The sequence below is a fragment of the Pygoscelis adeliae genome, unplaced genomic scaffold (assembly GCF_000699105.1).
Source record: "Pygoscelis adeliae isolate BGI_AS28 unplaced genomic scaffold, ASM69910v1 Scaffold120, whole genome shotgun sequence".
Taxonomy (NCBI): domain Eukaryota; kingdom Metazoa; phylum Chordata; class Aves; order Sphenisciformes; family Spheniscidae; genus Pygoscelis; species Pygoscelis adeliae.
The window spans coordinates 3,589,715-3,608,804 of NW_008824032.1; the positions used below are offsets into that span (position 1 = coordinate 3,589,715).

General features: G+C 40.7%; 1 protein-coding gene across 1 annotated transcript in view; it reads left to right on the forward strand.

The window, feature by feature from the left end:
* The first annotated feature begins 230 nt into the window (after positions 1-230).
* GSK3B (glycogen synthase kinase 3 beta) overlaps positions 231-19,090 on the forward strand; it is a 99,798-nt gene continuing 80,938 nt past the window's right edge. Inside the window, exons 1-2 of the mRNA XM_009330348.1 lie at positions 231-282; positions 5,497-5,690. Of these exons, the coding sequence (XP_009328623.1) occupies positions 231-282; positions 5,497-5,690 (246 nt within the window). The remainder of the gene's footprint in view (positions 283-5,496; positions 5,691-19,090) is intronic.

A 19,090-nucleotide genomic window follows, 5' to 3' on the forward strand; every position in this document is an offset into this window, starting at 1 on the left:
CTGAGACTTGGGAAGGGGAGAAGCAGTCAGTATTGACTTAATATTGAGCCATATCTTAATAGGGAGGTTACACTGAGAATTAAAACAGATGAATGAAGGTATTTGAATTAAGTGGAGACAGACAGCTACATGACCTCAGACATTGTAAGAGAGTGTGTTGTAGGTCTGTGAGGTTTTCTTTTAGGACTTAAAAACAACCTAAGTAACATCTAATGGGAGGACCTGTGCGCATGCCAGCGAGGAGGAGTGTGGCAATTGGAGGAGGGAAGCAAGAGGAGATAGGTAAAGTCAAAAGAAAGAGGAAAAGGAGGAGTTTGTAGACAGTGCAAAGGATTGATGTTGCATTTGAAGTAGGAAGAAAGCAGCTGTAAACATCTTACTAATTCATTGTTTCTTCCCTTCAACTTCAAAACATAAGAGGAGGAAGAGGATGTATATGTAGTCGAAAGAAAAAAAAAATCATATGTCCCTGACTATATGTGCATTAATGTGTGTTTGTACCACTCAGTCAGAAGCTAAACAGCTGAAGGGATGTAGGGCAGACGTAACTTTGGACTTTCTCCAGGCCCATTCAGTAGAAGGCGTGGGGGGAGTTCTGATTAACAGTGAAGGATGTCTTTCATGGTCTCTGAGGGCTGAAGTGAATTTTATTGACTGACAGGTATGTTTAGGCACTGGCAAAAAGTATACGTGCAGTAAATTTGTAGAATGGCCAGCTCTGAGCTAGCAGTAGGGGTCTGCAGCTGGTGGGGTATTTATGTGACGAAATGCTTGTCCAGTAGTAGAATCCCTTGTCTCACCTGGGTGAATATCTGCCACCATTTTTTTGGGGTTGCATGCCTCTTGTTCCCAAACCATACGAGTATTTAATTAAAATAACTGATCCATATTCATTTTAGTTTAATTTGTGAATTGTATAAACAAAAGACAGAACTGAATATATTCAGCTTTTTTTTGAGTGTACAAAATTGAATTAATACTCAGCTTGAAAGGGTAAGTGGCCATTGCCAGTAGGTAAAATGATGACATGAGCCATTCTGAAGTTATACCAAGAGACTGGGGGGAAAATAGAGCTTGCACTGATGCTCTAATAAACTCTAGTCTTGTAAGTGGAGTATGTTCTTTTCTTCCCACAAACTGATGAGTATTCTCAGCTTTCAAACCACTGACTTTACCTAACGCTCATGATTTGTCCCATACGGTCATCATGTGCTAAAGGTGGAAAGTGAGCTAGAAAGATGAGAGCATTTGGGAATTAAAATGTCTGGGTTTTGTTTCCAGTTGCACATCAGACTTCTGGAATAACCTCTTCATCAAAAAACACCCCCCAAATATCACATCATGGATGTTAAACATCAAATCAGTGTGGGGAAATGCTTTAAGGGTTTGCACGAAACGTACGAAGTGCAAATACAAGTGTATTACAGAGTGATAGATGTTTATTTTTACTTGTGCTTCTGTCCTGGATGTTAAAAAGGTGGTTTGCCTAGATGATGGTTGTACAGTCACATGAATCTGCTTTTTTGTTACAGTAAAGCTAGGTCATATTGCCATCAGCACCAGAAAGCAGCTTCTTTTGGGCAAGTACTAGTGACTCTTCTGATGTCAGCTGTGCTGTAAAGAGCTGTTTAGTATTTTGGTGTTTGGTCCTTCCTTCCTTCCTTAGTTTTTCAATTTAATGTTTTAGTTCTATTGCAGACCTACAATTGAAGGTGTGGAGAGTATTGTGTATTTGACAATGCCTGCTTATCCACTGGGGCCACTAAGTCTGACAGTCCGAAACAAAATAAAAGGTGAAAGGGACGAGATGAAAACTGCCTAGGCTTCTCATTAAGACTTGCTGTGATATAATGCTTCTTGGTGATTGCTGTTAGGAGTCTCAATTTGGAGGTAGCGAAGATTGCTGGAAAAGGGTGTTTGCTCTCCACTGTCTCTTATCGCACTGAGGCTAAAACCGGTATTTCCCAGAGCTGTTTAGTGAACTTCTTCATATGCTGTTTGGCTGGCAAGTCAACTCTTGCTGTGCAGACAATAAAAACTGGGATAACCGTTCTGAACTCTGTATGGTCTTCTGAAAAGTACATATATCTATGTAGTGGAACGAGTGGCAAAACAGGCTTGGGGCCCCTGGATGCTGCTATGATACAAAAATGTATTTATTTGTATACTTTGAAAAGCAGTGAGATGTTTTACTCTTTGAGATCAAAGCTGTCAAAGATGCAAGGTGAATTTTACCTCTACAGTCCCTCAGGTCCAACTGTTCTGTAATGGAATGTAGTTGAAACTAACAGGCTTGTCTTTTGAAAGCTCAGAGTCCTTACGGTGTCTTTTGTGGATGGGTTTGCAAGAGCTGTTGTTTATTAAAGGAAGGAAACTGGGAGAAACATCTGGGAGGCTTAATGGTCTGTAACTTCTGGTAAAGAAACAAAGTAATTCGTGGTGTAGCCAATTAAAGTGTCGGTGCTTACACTTTAGGCACTGAAGATTTTAGCGTGTTTAGTTAGGAGCTGTTTTTCCATGGACTTAAAGGAAAGTGTGTAAAGCTGACTGGCTTCTCATTTGAGCTCTGGAGAAGTTGGCCAGGTCACTGCAGCACCACATTGGGAAGAACCACCTGACGTGGCCTGAAATTCAGGGTTTGCTCTTGCAGTCGAGGAGATCCCCAAGCAGATCGCAGCTCTGAAGAGTGTCCTTTGAGCAGATCTCTTGATACCAAGTACTTCAAATCTCAACCAATATTGCTGGGGACAAGGGGTTTTTTACCTCTTAAGACTTCAGTAGTCTTGATTTTGGGAGGGTGGGGAATGAACCACATTAACAGTAATCTTGATACTCTGCCCTTGTGACCAAGGCCAAAAAAACCAACCCCAAAAAAGTGGGGAAGGTAGGGGATTACCTTTTAAATGACGAGGCTTGTTGCAGTAAAGCAGATGTCACCTATTTACATGTGCTGAGTTAGAATGCTAATCATAGAATAGTCGGGCAAGTAAAATGCAGGGCTGCTACCAGAATTACACTTTCAACTTGTTTACAGAAAAAAGGTTTTCTTTCTTTTCCTGGCTTCCTTCCATTTATTTCTTACAGTTATCAAAGAGGAGGGTGAATTTTTCACACAGCTTTAGTCTGCTTCTATTTATGCTCCTCTCTCTCCCTCTGAACAGACGTTCGTCTCTCTTTCCATTTTTTCTTTTTGTTGTTGTTGTTTCTCTGTTTTCTCTTCAAATGTGTAAATCTGCATCTCAGCTTCTTGTGAATATTTTGGGAAAGGGCTATACCTGCTGTGTATTGCTTAGCAAGTAATTGGCACCCTTTGCACTAATGTGCTTTATTTATTTTTGATTTGTTCATTTGTTTCATGGAGCAGTTGGATACATAAAAGCAAGCAATCTGTAAGAACCTAAAGGGTCACATAAGAGATGAGTAACAGTTAATGTGGATTTTTCAGGAGCAAATCATGCCAAGCCAACCTACTTTTCTTCTGGATGTTACAGGTACAGAAGAAGTAGTAGTAGATGTGTGTATCTCGGCCCTGAAGTTTTCAAACTGATTTTCTCATGAGAAGCCTAGGAAAACAATGGACTACTGGAAATCCCCTGAAAGGCATATAAAATGGTTTGGTTATTTTGTCTGAGCATAACAAGAGGTTCAAGATAAAATTAAGATGAGACATTTAATGGGTTTTTGCAGAGTCTTTAAGCAGTCTCACGGGATTCACTGTTTTTCACCAATTTGTTAGACAAACTTCATGTAGCATCGTGAAATGGATCTCCTTCTGGTGGTGACTCTGTGCTTGAAGGATGCGACAAGCTGGCAAAAGAGCATTAAGTAACCTTGGATGCAGTTCAGTTGGGACAAATGCAGAATATTAGGCTTTGATAAGAGTAATCAGGTGTGTGAGTGGAAAGTGGACGAGGATTGGACAGGCAGCAGCTCTGCAGAGGAGAGTTTGGTACACAAACTGATCATGAGTCAACCAGGTTGCAGCATTGCGCAAGCTGCAAACATTGTGCTGGGCTGTACAAACAAGTGTGTTGTAAGTCAGACATGAGAAGTCACCAGCACGCTGGGTAGAGCTGAGGTAAGCTTCCTCTGCAGGGTCTAATTTTGGGTACCGTACCTGAGCGAGGTAGTAGCAGTGAGGGCAAAGGTCCCCCAAAGAGAAATAACTTCTCCATCATGGTAACTTTCTTTGCAACAGCCTTCACGTGTTTGATGAGGGGAGAGTGGGGGGAAAGAGGGAAGGGGGAAGCTGTGCCATTTTCCATGCCTTCTGGGAGCGGAACAAGGAGCGATTCGCGTAAACTGTACTAAAGGTGATCTGAGCTACCTGTTAGAAAAATCTTTCTAAATGCATGCGTAGTGAAGGACTGGAGGAGACTCCCTGGGGAAGCTGTGGAAGGAAGCCTTCTTAATATGCAGATGTGACGGGCATCTCATGAGTGCAGTTTCTGTAGAGTTGGGGAGTGATTGCTGTGGAACAGCAGATTCTTCTGTTTTTTCTTGCAGCCCTATTCCATTCTGTAACCTGAGCCGTCGTAATTGAAGGGCAATAAATGCCCAGTGTGTGCTTGCAAAATGCCTAAAATAGGACCAAAATTTGGTCTTATTACAAACAAAAGCAGACTTTGAACAAGGGAAGCACCGTTGGTGATAACAGTGGTGCTAAGAGTAGGTAACGGTGGCTTTGTCTTTTGGTTTGAAAGTGGCTGCTTTACTGTGAGTGCATGTGTGGTTGGCTGAGGACTGCTGAAACCCACAGCCGCTGCATCTGCACATTCATCGGTGCAGCATCCACCGCGATCTCGCATCCTGAGTGCACGTCCCTGTCTGCGTTCTGGTTTGTGTCAAGATGCGAGCTAGGTGCGTGTCGTCGTCATCGTTCTCCCCCTTCTTCCTCCTGCCCCAGGGGGGCCATACAGTGCAGCCTAGGTTTCACTTCAGGTGCACACAGCCAGCTTTGACAAAGGTTTTGCTTCCTAATGCATGCAAGCTGAAGCTTTACGTGTAGGTGGGTTTGTAACAAACTCCATCAGTGCTTCTGGTTTTTGTTGCCAGATACATACCTATAAAGGACAGAGTGCTGGTCTGCAGGCTATACTGACAGTTTGGTTTCTTCAGTTACAGGAAAATATGGGGAAATGCTTCATTTTGGTAATACAAACAACGCTGTGTTTAACACTGCTTACGTTAATCAGGTGTAGAAAAAAGTACTTGTCTTGGTCATACATCACATTTTATTGCTGAGCTATTTGCTTCAGGAAAGGGAATATTTTTGTTAGCAATAAGCTAGATGAAAAATTGTCACCACTTAATATATTTCAGTAAAAAATACGCTCAGTGTTTTCTTTGCATTTCGTCAGGGTTTTTTATTTTTCTCTATAATATTGAAATACACATGCTGATTTAAATCTTTGCTTTACCCTCTTCTGTTTCAGTCTTGTTTGTCGTCTTGTTTACGCATGTATTTTGACTATTTGTGTATCTCTTGCTTCCCAGGAGACAAAGATGGCAGCAAAGTGACTACAGTAGTGGCAACTCCTGGACAAGGTCCAGACCGACCACAAGAAGTTAGCTACACAGACACCAAGGTTATTGGAAATGGATCTTTTGGTGTTGTGTATCAAGCCAAACTCTGCGATTCAGGAGAGCTTGTGGCCATTAAGAAAGTCCTGCAGGATAAAAGATTTAAGGTGAGCCTATGCATAAGTTCAGAACACTTTCTTGAACGTTATCACATTTTCCGTGTCTCTGATGGCAATGTTTTTGATTTTTTTTTTTATTTTTTCAGTGGAGTACATAAATGCACATAAAAATTTCCAAGACTGAAGATTAAACAGATGGTTTATGATAAAGGGATATAGTTTAACTTGAAAATCACTGAGTCACTGTTATGATTATTTGGATTAGTGCAAAACAGGAAGCTAAAAGTCCTGATTTGATGTTGTGGTGCTGTTTCTAGGTCGCAGACTAGATTTTTTTCAGACAGTGAGCTGGGGAAGCAAGGGAAAAGCTTGTCCTATGCTTACTTTTTTCTAGCGTAGACTCTTCTCAAGTCATTAGTAATTAAGCTGCTGGAAGGAACAGAAGCCTTTTGGCTTTGTTCTTTGTTGTTGCACCTACAAAGTGGAAGGCTGTATTTGAGTAATTCGGAAAGTCCCTAGGCCAAGCAAGAAGATAACAAATACTGAGCCCAGGGCAGGTTGGACTGAAGGCGAGTTACTTCCCTTTGTTATCTGATTTATAAACATGATCTATTCCGGTGATTTTTGATAGACTAGTGATTCTTTATTCTAAACAAGTAGCCTTCCAAAAAGCTGTATTTTTATCTAGTGATATTTAAACCAAATAAAAGTTAAGGACCATCAGCAACCTCATCACTGCTGTTAGTCCTCTGCTTGGTACATGGTGTGCTTGACTGCTTTCCCTTATAGTCACGTGGCCTGCAGCTAAACTTGTGCAAGCAGTGAATGATAGCAAAGGTATTGGGTTTAGCATCTGAAATTAATGGTGTGGGTTTTAGCATCTGAAGGCCACAGCTTTCATGACTATAGAAGCGTAAGGACAATATATAGAGAAGGTGCCATGGATAATCTTGTTGGCATGGTCTAGATATAAAAACTTCTGAGCTTAAAAATAGTTGAAGCATATTTAAGGAAAATCAGCAATTTGAAACTTCTTTTTTTACAATTTGATACTTACTGTTAGTTTTAGAGCTACTTCTAAAGGCTATTGGATGATATATGTATTGTTTGTTTCTCAGTTTTCTCATTTTTTCAGTAAGACTTCATGCACAACTAGCTTCACTGGTAATGTTTGTAATTTGTGTCCTGTTTTGGTAGCAAAACCATTCTTTTGAAGTGTTTTGAAGGAACTGATGTATGCCTTTTCCTTGAGTCTTGAAATTGATGCTGTCATCGCCACAGGCATCAGCATATCACAGATGTGTTAGATGAAGAATGGAAGAGGAAAGATATGTTTAAATTAACATAATCATGCAGCATTGTTTAACTTCTAGTTGAGAAAGGCGTGTAAAGTTCTTGCCTTGTTCTTCCATCTGAGTTACTTCTGGACTGTATTATGTGATGAAGGCAGTTAATACTGGGGAAGCATGCAATATGATGTAAGAGTGGATTATTTAGAAGAATGGAAGAGGTAGAGGAATAACAGAAGCTCTAAACCTAGTCATGCTTAAAAGAGCTTTTTGATCTCTTCCCATTGCATAGTTTTAGGGGGAAGGCCGGGACATTTCCTTTACCATGTCATGCTTGGTGGATGTCAGCTGGTGCTTTGGACCAAAATCTTTGATTTCCTTAGTCTCATGACTTTGAAGTTGTTTAGGGTGTCAGAATGAAAACTTGGCTGAGCATTTTAGTTCCTGCCCATCAGATACTAATAGTTTGTGATGTCTTAATGTTTTTTTATAAATCTGTATTGGGCATCTAGGGTAAAATATAGGTCTTTGCTTTTCTTTCAGTAGTTGATTCAGTGGCATTTTGTTATCTGACTATGTATCTTTTTATCTCGGAGTGTTTCTTTAAGTGATTAGAAAAAACATGACATCTTTTGAATATTAGCTCTCTTCTTGTTTAAGGAAAAAACCCAAAAAGCTTAAATGCTAAGTAGGGTGTTTCCAGTTTGGACTCTGAACTAATTGCCCATGTATGATGACATAAGCTGAGAACATCCAGTACCTGGAGGCTTTAATACCCCTAAACTAGGTGGAATTAATGGTAAGTGCATGTGTAGATTCACAGATAGATAGCATTAATTTGAAAATATTTTTTCAACTTCATAATTTGCATGGGTCACATCTGCAGTGGTACCCAAGTTATGCATTTTTTCATGTTCTTATCCCAGCTGCACAACGTCATCTACCTTTGGTCTCAGCTCCCTAGTTTTTCCTGTCATTCAACAGTTTAGTCCTCCCTTTCTTTTCACATTCTGATCTGGAAGTGTATGTTCTGTTGGCAGGAGGTGTAAATTCCTGCAGGCTGGATGAAAGCCTCTGCCTGGACAGATTTGGAAGCTGGAGACATGTATCTTATATCAAGAATAGCATACAATTACTTCAGGGTATGCTACTCTTTGGGAACGTCTGATCTAGGTTGTAAATGCTGGACCAGATACTTTTTAACAGGGAACTTCGAATGTCTGTTGGCCCAACAGTTTGATTGCAGCGTAGGAGCAACCAGCTCTTCTGTTCAGAGAGCTGAGCTGTGGTGTGCAGCTCAGCTGGGCTGTAGCCACCCCCGCACAGCTGCCCAAGTCCAGATCCAAGCCCTGGTGAGTGGAGTTCCTTAAGAAATCTGCCACTTCTTCCCTCTCATTAATGTACACCCCTGCTTCGGCAATGATGAGGAAAACCCTATCGTAGACAGCCAAAGGTGGCAGTAGCTTGTTTGATTTAAATCAACTTTATCAACTTCCGGGGGAAGAGAAGGGAGCACTTTAGAAACACCTGTCTGCGCTAGTCCCAGTGGTGGAGAGGCAACAAGAGGAAAGTAATGCATGGAAGTTGCTTCCTGAAGTGTAGATCATCGACGAAATTTTCAGCTGTATGCTTCAAGCTGGTGCCTGCTTATCTCTATATCTTGATGGATTTATCTTGCTACATGCACTATAATTCCTTTGTTGTGATTTAGCTCTTAAAAAAAAAAAAAAGCTTTTAGAAGAACCAGCAGGAAGTCTTGAAACTTAAAGGGCATGATTCAGAAACTTTAGGAAGTCCCAAGAGAGTGTAACTTCTAGGTTCCTTCTGCGTTCTGTGAATGTGGAGGGAGTTTATTGTGAAGATGTGGAAAATGCACCACAGCTGCCAATTTTTAGATCTCTGTCAAGAAGTTGAAATACTTTTATTCAGGTTTAAAGCTAGCTTGAAAGCTGCAACTAACAGAGGGGGGTTGTCTTTTTTCTTTTTTCCTTTTCCATTACAATGACGAGTTGCTCAGCAGCCTCCACTGAAGTGGAAGCAGCATTGGTCTATGCCAGAACAAAGTGAGTGTAAAATCTTTGCTAAAGAGTTGAATATTACAGTTTCTGTGATGGTAAAGATTGTTTGCAATGGTCCTACTTCTTTCTACTCCCTTGTTGCAGTTTAGTGGTTCTTCAGCTTGGCAGTGCAGTTCCTGCATGGCTGTGTTTTAAACAGGGTCTCCGAAGAAGTGCTTTGGGTTTTAAAATGAGTATGTCTAGAGTTCAGTGTAACCTAGAGCAATAGTATCAGTACACTAGGGATACAGACAAATGGCTGATGGGAATAAATTGAATAAAATATAGAGACTTATGCTTAATTTCGGTTTGCAGTTCTGCCTTCGTTAAGCTAGATCTCCATATTAAGCATGAGGAACTTAAGTAATGTAATTTTGGACAATTACGTGATACTTAGGTGAGTAGTTCACAAATTACATGCTGTTTATTGTTCATCTGTGGGACCACTGAATTTGTCTCTAGTCAGTATGGATGGTCATATTTTCTTTGGTTTTTTTTCAGTTAAAAGTTCAACAAGAGTAAGAGAGAGATGTTTCTCTTCAATAAATGGTGTAAGACAGGTATTCACCAGCTTTTGGGGCCAAAATCCATTCAAATGGCAAAATTTCCTAAAGACTATGTCCCAGCTTTCATAGATCTATACTATGGTTCTGCTTCTATCCCACAGATGCGTAAGAATATGTCCTCTTGCAAAACATTGATACAGATAGGTGTAGTTAAATTATTTATAATATTTTCAATTATTTTCATCCACGTGTCTGTGCAGGCCCTTAACTGACACAGCCTAATTGTGATGCTTGAAAAGAAAATACTGGTGGCATAAACTTTCTTGCACTGCTTTTGTTGGCATGTTCATTGGAATATTCTTTAGATTAAGAGTCGGTCATGTTGCTGTCTAATTCTGCAAAATGCAATAATAAGCAAGCAGGTATGTTAGTACAAATAGGAAATTCTTATTCTAGTTTTTGTTATTTCTGTCATTGCGTGGCCATTCTTAAGAAATCCTGTTGGAATGAATGCATGAATTGCTAGAAATATTTCTCAGCTGACTGAGAATAAATACTTAAATTCTTCATATCTGAATTGCAGTACTTAATGTTTCTGCTTTAGTGCTAGGCTGTTGCCATCTAAATGACGAAGAGAGTTCTTAATAATCCTGCACCTTTTCAGACAACCTAGATTGGGCATCACATTTCTTGTTAATGGCTCACACAGACCTGAAGTGTGCAGCAAGAGAAAGCCAGATTCTGTAACGAGAACCGTTCATGCCATCCAGTCTGTCAAATCATTCAGGGACTGCCTAGGTTTAGCACTCCAGCTGTGTGTGCACATGGCTTAGTTGCCTGAATTACTCAGATAGGCAGATCTTCTGGAGTGTGAGAGGATGTCAAACTAGGGCTCTGATGGTCCATAAACATGAAGCCGTGCGTTGATAAAGCTCAGGCCACGGAATAGTAGGCAGTGCTCTTTCCTATTTTTAGCTATGGGAGGAATATATGTTGTGACCATTTGTATGATCTTTTTTTTTAAATAGATAAAGTCTCAGTGTTAGTCTCAGCCTTAAAACGCAATAAAGCAGTAGGATGGAAAAATAAGTCTATGTTGAGGTTCTGGTTTCTCTCTTTCTCTGTTGGGTGTGTGTACTTTTGTGAGCTGTTTGAAATGCTTCTGAAAGAGCAACAGCTTTCCTTCAGTTCCTGCCTCAAATATATCAAGCTGCTAAGTATAAAAAGATCCTTTTACAAAGTAGCCCGTATCCGCTGTTTGTGTTAACTTAATTACAGCAACTTTGATCGTAGCAGCTCACATGAAAAATGCAAAACCATAAGGAAGAATTCCCATTGAAAAATTACTAGGTGTTTAGGTTCTTAAGTTCTGTTAACTTTCCAAGAGGCTTTCTGTTCAAAGCATTCACCAATCTAAGTTGACCCATTTTTTTTTTAATAGGTTGTGTGTCTCTGCTTGTGGTTGAAGGTGTCATTCTGTAAACATGCATGTGCAAGAAGTGTGAACCTGTTGACTAATGAGAGATCTATCTTTTGTTCTCAGGATCTCAGTGGTTAACAGACCACTGTGACAGTCGAACTTCAAATCAGGTTTAATTAGTTCCACTCTTGGCTTGACCCTTCATGGCTTATTTCTTGGCTCTCGGTTATCCTTGGCCATTTAAGATACAGCAGATAGTAGCATTATATTGAAAAAAGGCTGCATTTTCAGGGCGCTTCAGTCTACTAAGGTCACTGTTAGTGTAGCTGATCTGTTTTGAGGAGGGATGTACCTAGTAACCTGATGGAAATAAAAGTTAAAAGAAGTCTTTCTTGCGGTCTATAAGCTTGGGCTATAGATAGTCATGTCTACAGACTGATAAACAAACAGGAGTTTGACACCCGGCCTCTTGATACGTGTTGGGGAACCCAGTTGGAGAGCTTTGAGGGAAAAGGTATCGCTGTCTCTTCAGTGCAGGTTTGGTTTCCCTTCGCTAGGTTCAGACAGGATGCAAGAAGCATCTTAGACTCATAGAATAGTCTGGGTTGGAAGGGCCCTTTAAAGGTCATCTAGTCCAACCCCACTGCCGTGGGCAGGGACATCTTCAACTAGATCAAGTTGCTCAGAGCCCCGTCCAACCTGACCTTGAATGTTTCCAGGGATGGGGCATCCACCACCTCTCTGGGCAACCTGTTCCAGTGTTTCACCACACTCAGCATAAAAAATTTCTTCCTTGTATCTAGTCTAAATCTATCCCCCTTTAGTTTAAAGCCATTAATCTTGCCTTTTAATGTTTTAGCAAACCCATCTTCCAGGCTCCCATTCCTATGTATTTTAGCTTTGCCATGAGAATGTTAAATGTATAGTTGAAGAGAAGCCATCGTTACTGCTGAAACTTGAGACACCACAGAGAACTCTGACTTCCTTTGTCTGTATGTGCCTGAGCTGTAGACCCTTTCAAGCACACAGTGGCCAAGTGAAGTACTTTACGCCTTTCTAGACAAGGAATTGGAAGTTATCACAGGTTTAGAATGAGCACTGTCTTCATCTTAAATCAGCATTTTAAGTCTTGAATACAATGTAGAGGTTGGACCTGCTCTGGTGTATTCATGATCGTCTTTCTCTGTGACCTCTTGTCATCTGCACAGGTTTCCCCTGAACTAAAGACTGCACTCTTTATTAATTTAATCTCTGTGTCTGAGCTAGCTGAGCTCTCTCATATCTCCAAGGATTGTTGAATATTCAAATGCTAATCTGTAAGGCCTTCTCTCAAAAGAATGTCTTTTTTATTTACCCTATCTCATCTCCAAGGACTTCCCAGTTGAGTTGGAAGCACCCGTGGGATAAAAAGTCACAAAGGAAAGACATGGCAATGAGAAATAGTAACATTTAAGCACCTTTCTTATAAGTCTTTGAGGACTTGCATATCTTAGCTACTTTGAAGATCTGAGGAATAGTGAATCGCTGTTTGTAAGACCATTATGGAGGTGGCACTTTTAAAAGGATGCCTTAATTGTATTGTTAAATAGCTACAAAGTACACCTAGAACAACAGATCTGTCTTCTGACTACTTCAATGTGTTTGTATCACAAGTGGGGAAGGAAGGCTGAAAATATTTTCCAGTGACATTAGCAAATATTACAAACTTTTGTAAAACTAGCAGAAGGAAGATAATTGAGCTTGACTCAAAGCCTTTCCAAAACTATCACTCTAGTCCTACCTATCCCATCTGAGGGAATGCAGTCCCTCTTAAAGACTGGGACTATCGGGTACGATTTGCAGAATGGGAGATGCCTGGCCACGTGTTCAGGATATTTTTTCCATCTTCTAAAGAGCTGGAGGGCTGTGTGTCGGTTCCAGAGAGTTTCTTCAAGTCTGTGCTTTAACTCTTGTACAGAGGCCAAACTTGTAGCTCTGGTCCATCTTAGCTTAGCCAGATTATCAGAAGTGTTTACCAAGATAATAGCATTTCTTATAGCAGTACTTGATCTGTCTGTCTCCTGAAAGCTAGCTTATCGGAGCCAATTCTGTCATTTGGCTGTAACTGCAGTTGCAGTGCCTGTCTGATCACAGCACACCAAAGAGGCTGGGTAGATATCTGAATTCTCACTCACAACTTGTATTTTGTTCCATTTTCCAATTTTCGCAAACACTGAGTTTTGCTAGCCAACAAAAAATCTTTTTGTACCCTTGCTTTTGGCGGTCTTTGAAGCAAACAGTGTACTGCTTGTTGTATCAGCTGAAACCTCCCTGGATGTACTTTTGTGGCCTAGAAGAGATCTAAGAGGGCTAAGAAGCATCTTCTTCACTTTGTATTATGTTAAAGTCCATATAATAAAATTATTTGTAGTTGTGTTATGACTATTTCTACAGGTGTTTTCTAATCTGACAAATTAATTAGATGCATAATAGGTGTTAATGCAAAACAGATCTTCAGTTTGGCACGTGAAGATGAATTGGAGTTTGTATTGAGGGCATTTACTTCAGTTTTCTTTTTTAGCTGGGGAGTTGAATTGAAAATTGCCCAGGGAATGCAGCATCATCCAGCTGCGATTGGCCTGTGGAAGAGGAGGAAGTGCTCTTCATCTGCAGCTGTGGCTGCATGTGCATGTAGAAATGTACTTCCACATGTTGCCATGTGGAAACCCACGTGTTAGAAGGGAAATGTCTGCCATAAGAATGAGTTCTCTGAAAAGGGAGGAGTCAAAAGAGCCCTTGAGGGCTTTCCCTCCACCCCATGGATGCTAGCATGAAGCATCTGTGTAGGTACATGCCACAGTTCAAGTACTGCATTTAGTTTGGATTTTGAGCTTTTCTATTTCCATGAGTTTTTTTCTGTGGTACTCCCTAGACTAGGACCAAAGATAGGATTTTAAAACAGGATAGCTGTTTGTGGTCAACTTTCTCTCTTCTCATCCACTTGTAGTGCATAACTTGAGACTAAAATTAAACCTATCTGTCCTATGTGTATCTGCTGACCAACAAAAAGAAACTGAAGATATATTAAATTTATAAAAAGTCTTTTGCCCCACTGGTCCAGATAATTCATATAGCTGCTGTAATAATGATTTGGTTTATTTCCTGTTGTCTGTCATGTTTACTAAAGGAAGTGAGTTAATTTGTCTGATGTTCATGAAATAAATATTTATATACATTCCGTGAAATACATAGATATATATAAATTAAGCTGGAGACGGCTTTGAGACACAGAGGTTAAAAAAGAATAACATTGTAGGGATGCTCTTCTGAAATCATGACATTCAGAGTGAAGATTGCAGTTTAAAAGAATTTCAAACACATTAAGGTATGGAAATGTGTAGTTTAAAGCACATAAATAGCTGTAAGTCTGCTACGTACTGACAGCATACTATAGCTGTGTGAGTATAGTTGAAGATGCTGCAGAATTCCTGATCCTGGTGACATAAGTTCCATTTTTGAAAGACACTTTCCTTTCCTTTGACTTTCCAATTTTGCTGCTTAAGTGCCTGAGAAGGACTGGCATAGAAAAACAATAATTCTGTACGCATTAGGAATATAACCTCTTTATGGTTCACATTTGTAAATTGAAGTTTTACTTTTGGGTCACGACTTCTGCTTAGAGGGAGCCTTGTTCATAGCATGTATTCATAGGTCTGTGTAACAGAGGTGAAAGCTGACTTGAACATTCTTGGGTTTTTGGGGTGCCGTGCTGGTGTTCAAAAGCAGTTGTGAAAAGTGAGGACATGGTGTTTTGTGGAAAGATCTGTGATAGCCTTTCAGGAGCATTACCACAAAGACTATGTATCTTTGCTTGCCTAAGAATATATCCGCACACTGGATATGCATCTCTGGGACTGGCAGATTACAGGCTGGTGGAGCGGATTTTGTTTTTCTCATTCTCATTTAAAAAGAAAGTATTTAATGGCTGCCACTGGTACCCTGTTAGTGTGGCAACAGAGTAGCCTTTCTAAGTGTGCAACCTGTCGGAAGTGGAGAATCGAGGGCTGCTCTGTGTGTTGCGGATGCAGCCTGAACTTGGTCGTTTAAAAAGAGAAAAGTCACAGTAAAATTCCTGAAGTCCTTCTGAAGCTCAGGGATTTAGTGATACACTGCTGTGTGAGATCATAAATAAATTCGAAGTTAGATTTATTTTTTCTTCATCTTGCAGTTCTAGCTAAGACGAACAGGCAGACAGTAGGCATGTCTAATGCTCTTGAGAGCTAGATAACGCTGCTGCTGTATAGAGCTTGGGTATTAAAGCGGATGTTGGGGGGAAATGATGTCCCAGTGGGAACCTTCTACACCTGTCTCCCAGTTAGGGAGAAAAGTATTGTATAGGGTATAAATAGAAGATTAGCTGATGCTTGTTGAGATAAAAATGGTGCTTTTGAAACGACTCGGATGTTTGGTGCATGCAGTTACTTCAAGTCTCTTTGTTGTACCATTGTGTGTTCTCTTTTAGAAGTCCCACAGCATGAGATTGCCTGGCTACGGAAGATTTAGCATAATCACTTTTTACATCTAGCAACATTATGTACCTGTGGCTCTCACTTGCTTACTTAATTCTTTCTTGGTTAAATTACCTTTGGTGCAGCGTGCCCTTCTTAGAGTGTGATTGGAATATGTCATCAAATGATTTGGCTTCAATTTTTGCCAGTGAACACAGATTTCTATCTTTAAAATGCTTTGCTGCTAAATCAGGCGGTGGCAAACTGTGTCCCCTTTTTGAACTCAGTATTTGTTATTTATTCAAATATTCTGCTGTGTTAACTATACACTTGAGGGAAAAGAAGGGATGACTGATGAAATGTGAGATAGGAAGGACAGAAGAGATACATCTGCTGCTGAACGGAGGTGTCCTGAAGCAGAGGGGACAGATCTTTTCGTTCATGTGTCACCAACACAGTTGAGCTGTGCCCTCTGGCACTGTCTTGTAGTTCAGCCTTTTCAGCTTTGTTTAAATCCTTGCAAATGAGCTGCTTTTTTTATTCCTGGTTCCTACTTGAAGAGGGATAACTCAACTCAAATTCAGCAAACAAAATGAGGAATGTTTAAGGAAATGTGGAAACGGGAGTAACTTTTGATTGCCACTTTGTTTTCTTGAGTAGACCTGACATTTTAGAACCAACTGGCATGCTCTTTCTGGGAAGCTTTCAAAGCCTTGAGAGCTATACAGTTGATAATTGTTTCCTTTGCTGCTAAAGGCAATATGCACTGCCCATTGCTGCTCTGAAAAGTAGTACCAAGACCTGGGAAAATAATGAAAGGAAGCTATTTTAAATGTTTTGTCAAGCATCAATAGTGCAGAGACAGAGGCACTTCAGACTGTTGGGCATATTCTAGAATTAACAACGCTGCCAGTTTTTCCTGTGACTTGGATACTTCCTGGTCCCTGGGGCGGCTGAGAAGGTGAGATGTGAGTGACAAACACAATTATTTTTAGCCTACGCAATACAAGGAATTACTTTTCTGCTACTTTATGTTGCACATTTTTGAGAAAAGCTTGTTTTGGCTTTATGTCCCACTTTGGTTTTTCCCTCACGTTTTCTGTCTGCATTACGCAGTGAAATTTGGCGTATGATGCCCAAGACTAAATTTAAAAGATGATGGAGACAGTGAGGTTTTGTTGGATGACCTTGACTCCTGTATGATCTACTGCAGGAAGTAAAACTGAATCTGATTTTCTTTGAGTGGCTTTGTAAGAGTTGTATCATGTAATAACCCAAAATAAGAAATCTTTCTGGAAAGGTAATGAGAAACTTACTCCACTAAGGAAAATTCTAATTATGGTGCTTGATGCTTTGGTATTGTGTTGATACTTGTTTTAAAATATAAAGAGTGATGCCAATAAAAAAGCCCTCATGCATTTGTACTGTTTTTTGGACAGGAGTAAGGAAGGGACCCACTCAAAATCCAGTTCTTTAGGGTGAGATGTGAGGCGTGGTGTTTATCATATTTTTAAATATATGTTACAAACTTTTGACTAAACAGAATGCAGTCTGCTTTATTCAGGGTGGGTTTTTGTTTATGTAGTGCCTGGTACAGTGAGCTGCAATGAGTAATCGAGGCTCCTATAAGTGTCATGATGCAAATACCCAGACTATATACATCTATATTCCCTAGTTTTTCTAAAATCTGAAGCCTGGTCTAATTGTTACAGGCCCAACAGAGGTGCTCATTCCACCTCTTCATTTGTGATGTTCCTTTGAAAGCCCAGCCATAATGATTAGACTGCTTAATCCTGAGCTAACTAGTCAAAATACAAACATCCAGTCTGAATCATTGAAGCATAACAATGCATATGTAAAAGAACAGCTGGATGTAATTTTGATTATTTTTTTTAATTCGAGGCACTTTGTCACAGAGAGCTAGAGTGTATTTCCCTCCTTGTTTCCGCCCCTAAATTTTATCAAATGAGGATGAAGACAGAAATGCGACGTGATGTCTTTTAACGATCCATCTGCTTCTGTGTTCTTCATCTGAAGATTTGTCCAAGGATCTGCTTATCAGACTGAGTTTGCAGGCCCTTGGGCATTCATCTTAGCTTATGACTCGTGTCTGGTGACATTAAAGGTTGTACCAAGCTTTTTGGGCTTGAAAACAGGCATCTCATTTATATCAGATGAGTGTAACAGTGCAAGAATGTTGATTGATTATAAATGAAATAATTTGTTGCAGGCTACTTAGTCCCTGAAATGGGACAGTGCAACTTACCTGGGTGTTGTGCTGGGACACGCATACTTCTTCCTGAGCTCCCCAGCTACATTGTCCACCAGTCGCATTGCTCTCACTGCAAGTATATAGAGAAGGATATTTTTTTCTTTCCTTTTTAAAGTAAAAGTTCATAGTGGACATTCATGTTGCCTGTGTGAACCCAGTAAGGCACCTTAGTTGAAAAGTTTGGTTTTACTGGGTGAAAAAAAAAAAAAAAAATTAAAAAGATGTGTTGCTGACTTCTTTTAACATGGGAATTAATTCTAAGTGCAAGTGTGGAAATGAGCACTGTGGAGTTTGCTGCTCCAAAATGTAGTGCATGGGCTAAGGAACTGTAGGAAGATGCAGTTCAGTGTCTAACATGGTTGCAACTTGTTTTGCTTTCTGACCTCGAGCAACTGTGTGAGCACGTTTCAGATGAAGTCTGATAGGGAGCAACAAGATACAGAGCAGGAGATCTGAGGTAAGCAGAGATTTCTGAAGAATTCCTAAAAATAAGGATAAATACTTACTGTTTTTCTTTGTGGACATACTTTATAAATAGTGAGCAATTCTGAGTTATAAAATTAGAAGGTGGTAAGAGCTGATAATTTGTAGTTGAGGCAAAGACATTAGAAGCTTGAACACATGGTTGAGTGTTTATGGGTAAGGATGAGGGGGAAGGCCAACGAGGCAGATATCCTGCTGGGAGTCTGTTATAGACCACCCAACCAGGATGAAGGGGCGGATGAAGCGTTCTACAAGCAGCTGGCAGAGGTCTCTGGATCGCTAGCCCTTGTTCTCATGGGGGACTTCAACTTCCCAGATGTCTGCTGGAAATACCACACGGCAGAGAGGAAGCAGTCTAGGAGGTTCCTGGAGTGTGTGGAAGACAACTTCCTGACACAGCTGGTAAGTGAGCCTACCAGGGGAGGTGCCTCACTCAACCTGCTGTTTACAAACAGAGAAGGACTGGTGGGAGATGTGGCAGTCGGAGGCCGTCTTGGGCTTAGCGACCATGAAATGATAGAATTCTCGATTCTTGGTGAAATAAGGAGGGGGGGCAGCAAAACCGCAACTGTGGACTTCCAGGGGGCAGACTTTGGCCTGTTCAGGACGCTGGTTGAGAGAGTCCCTTGGGAGACTGTTCAGGACGCTGGTTCAGAGGGTCCCTGGGGAGACGGTCCTGAAGGGCAAAGGGGTTCAGGAAGGCTGGACGTTCATCAAGAAGGAAGTCTTAAAGGCGCAGGAGCAGGCTGTCCCCATACGCTGTAAGAAGAACGGGCGGGGAAGACGACCAGCCTGGCTGAACGGGGACCTTTTGCTGGGACTCAGGGGAAAAAAAGGAGAGTTTACCACTTGTGGAAGAAGGGTCAAGCAACTCAAGAAGAGTACAGGGATCTCGTTAGGTTGTGCAGAGAGGAAATGAGAAAGGCAAAAGCCC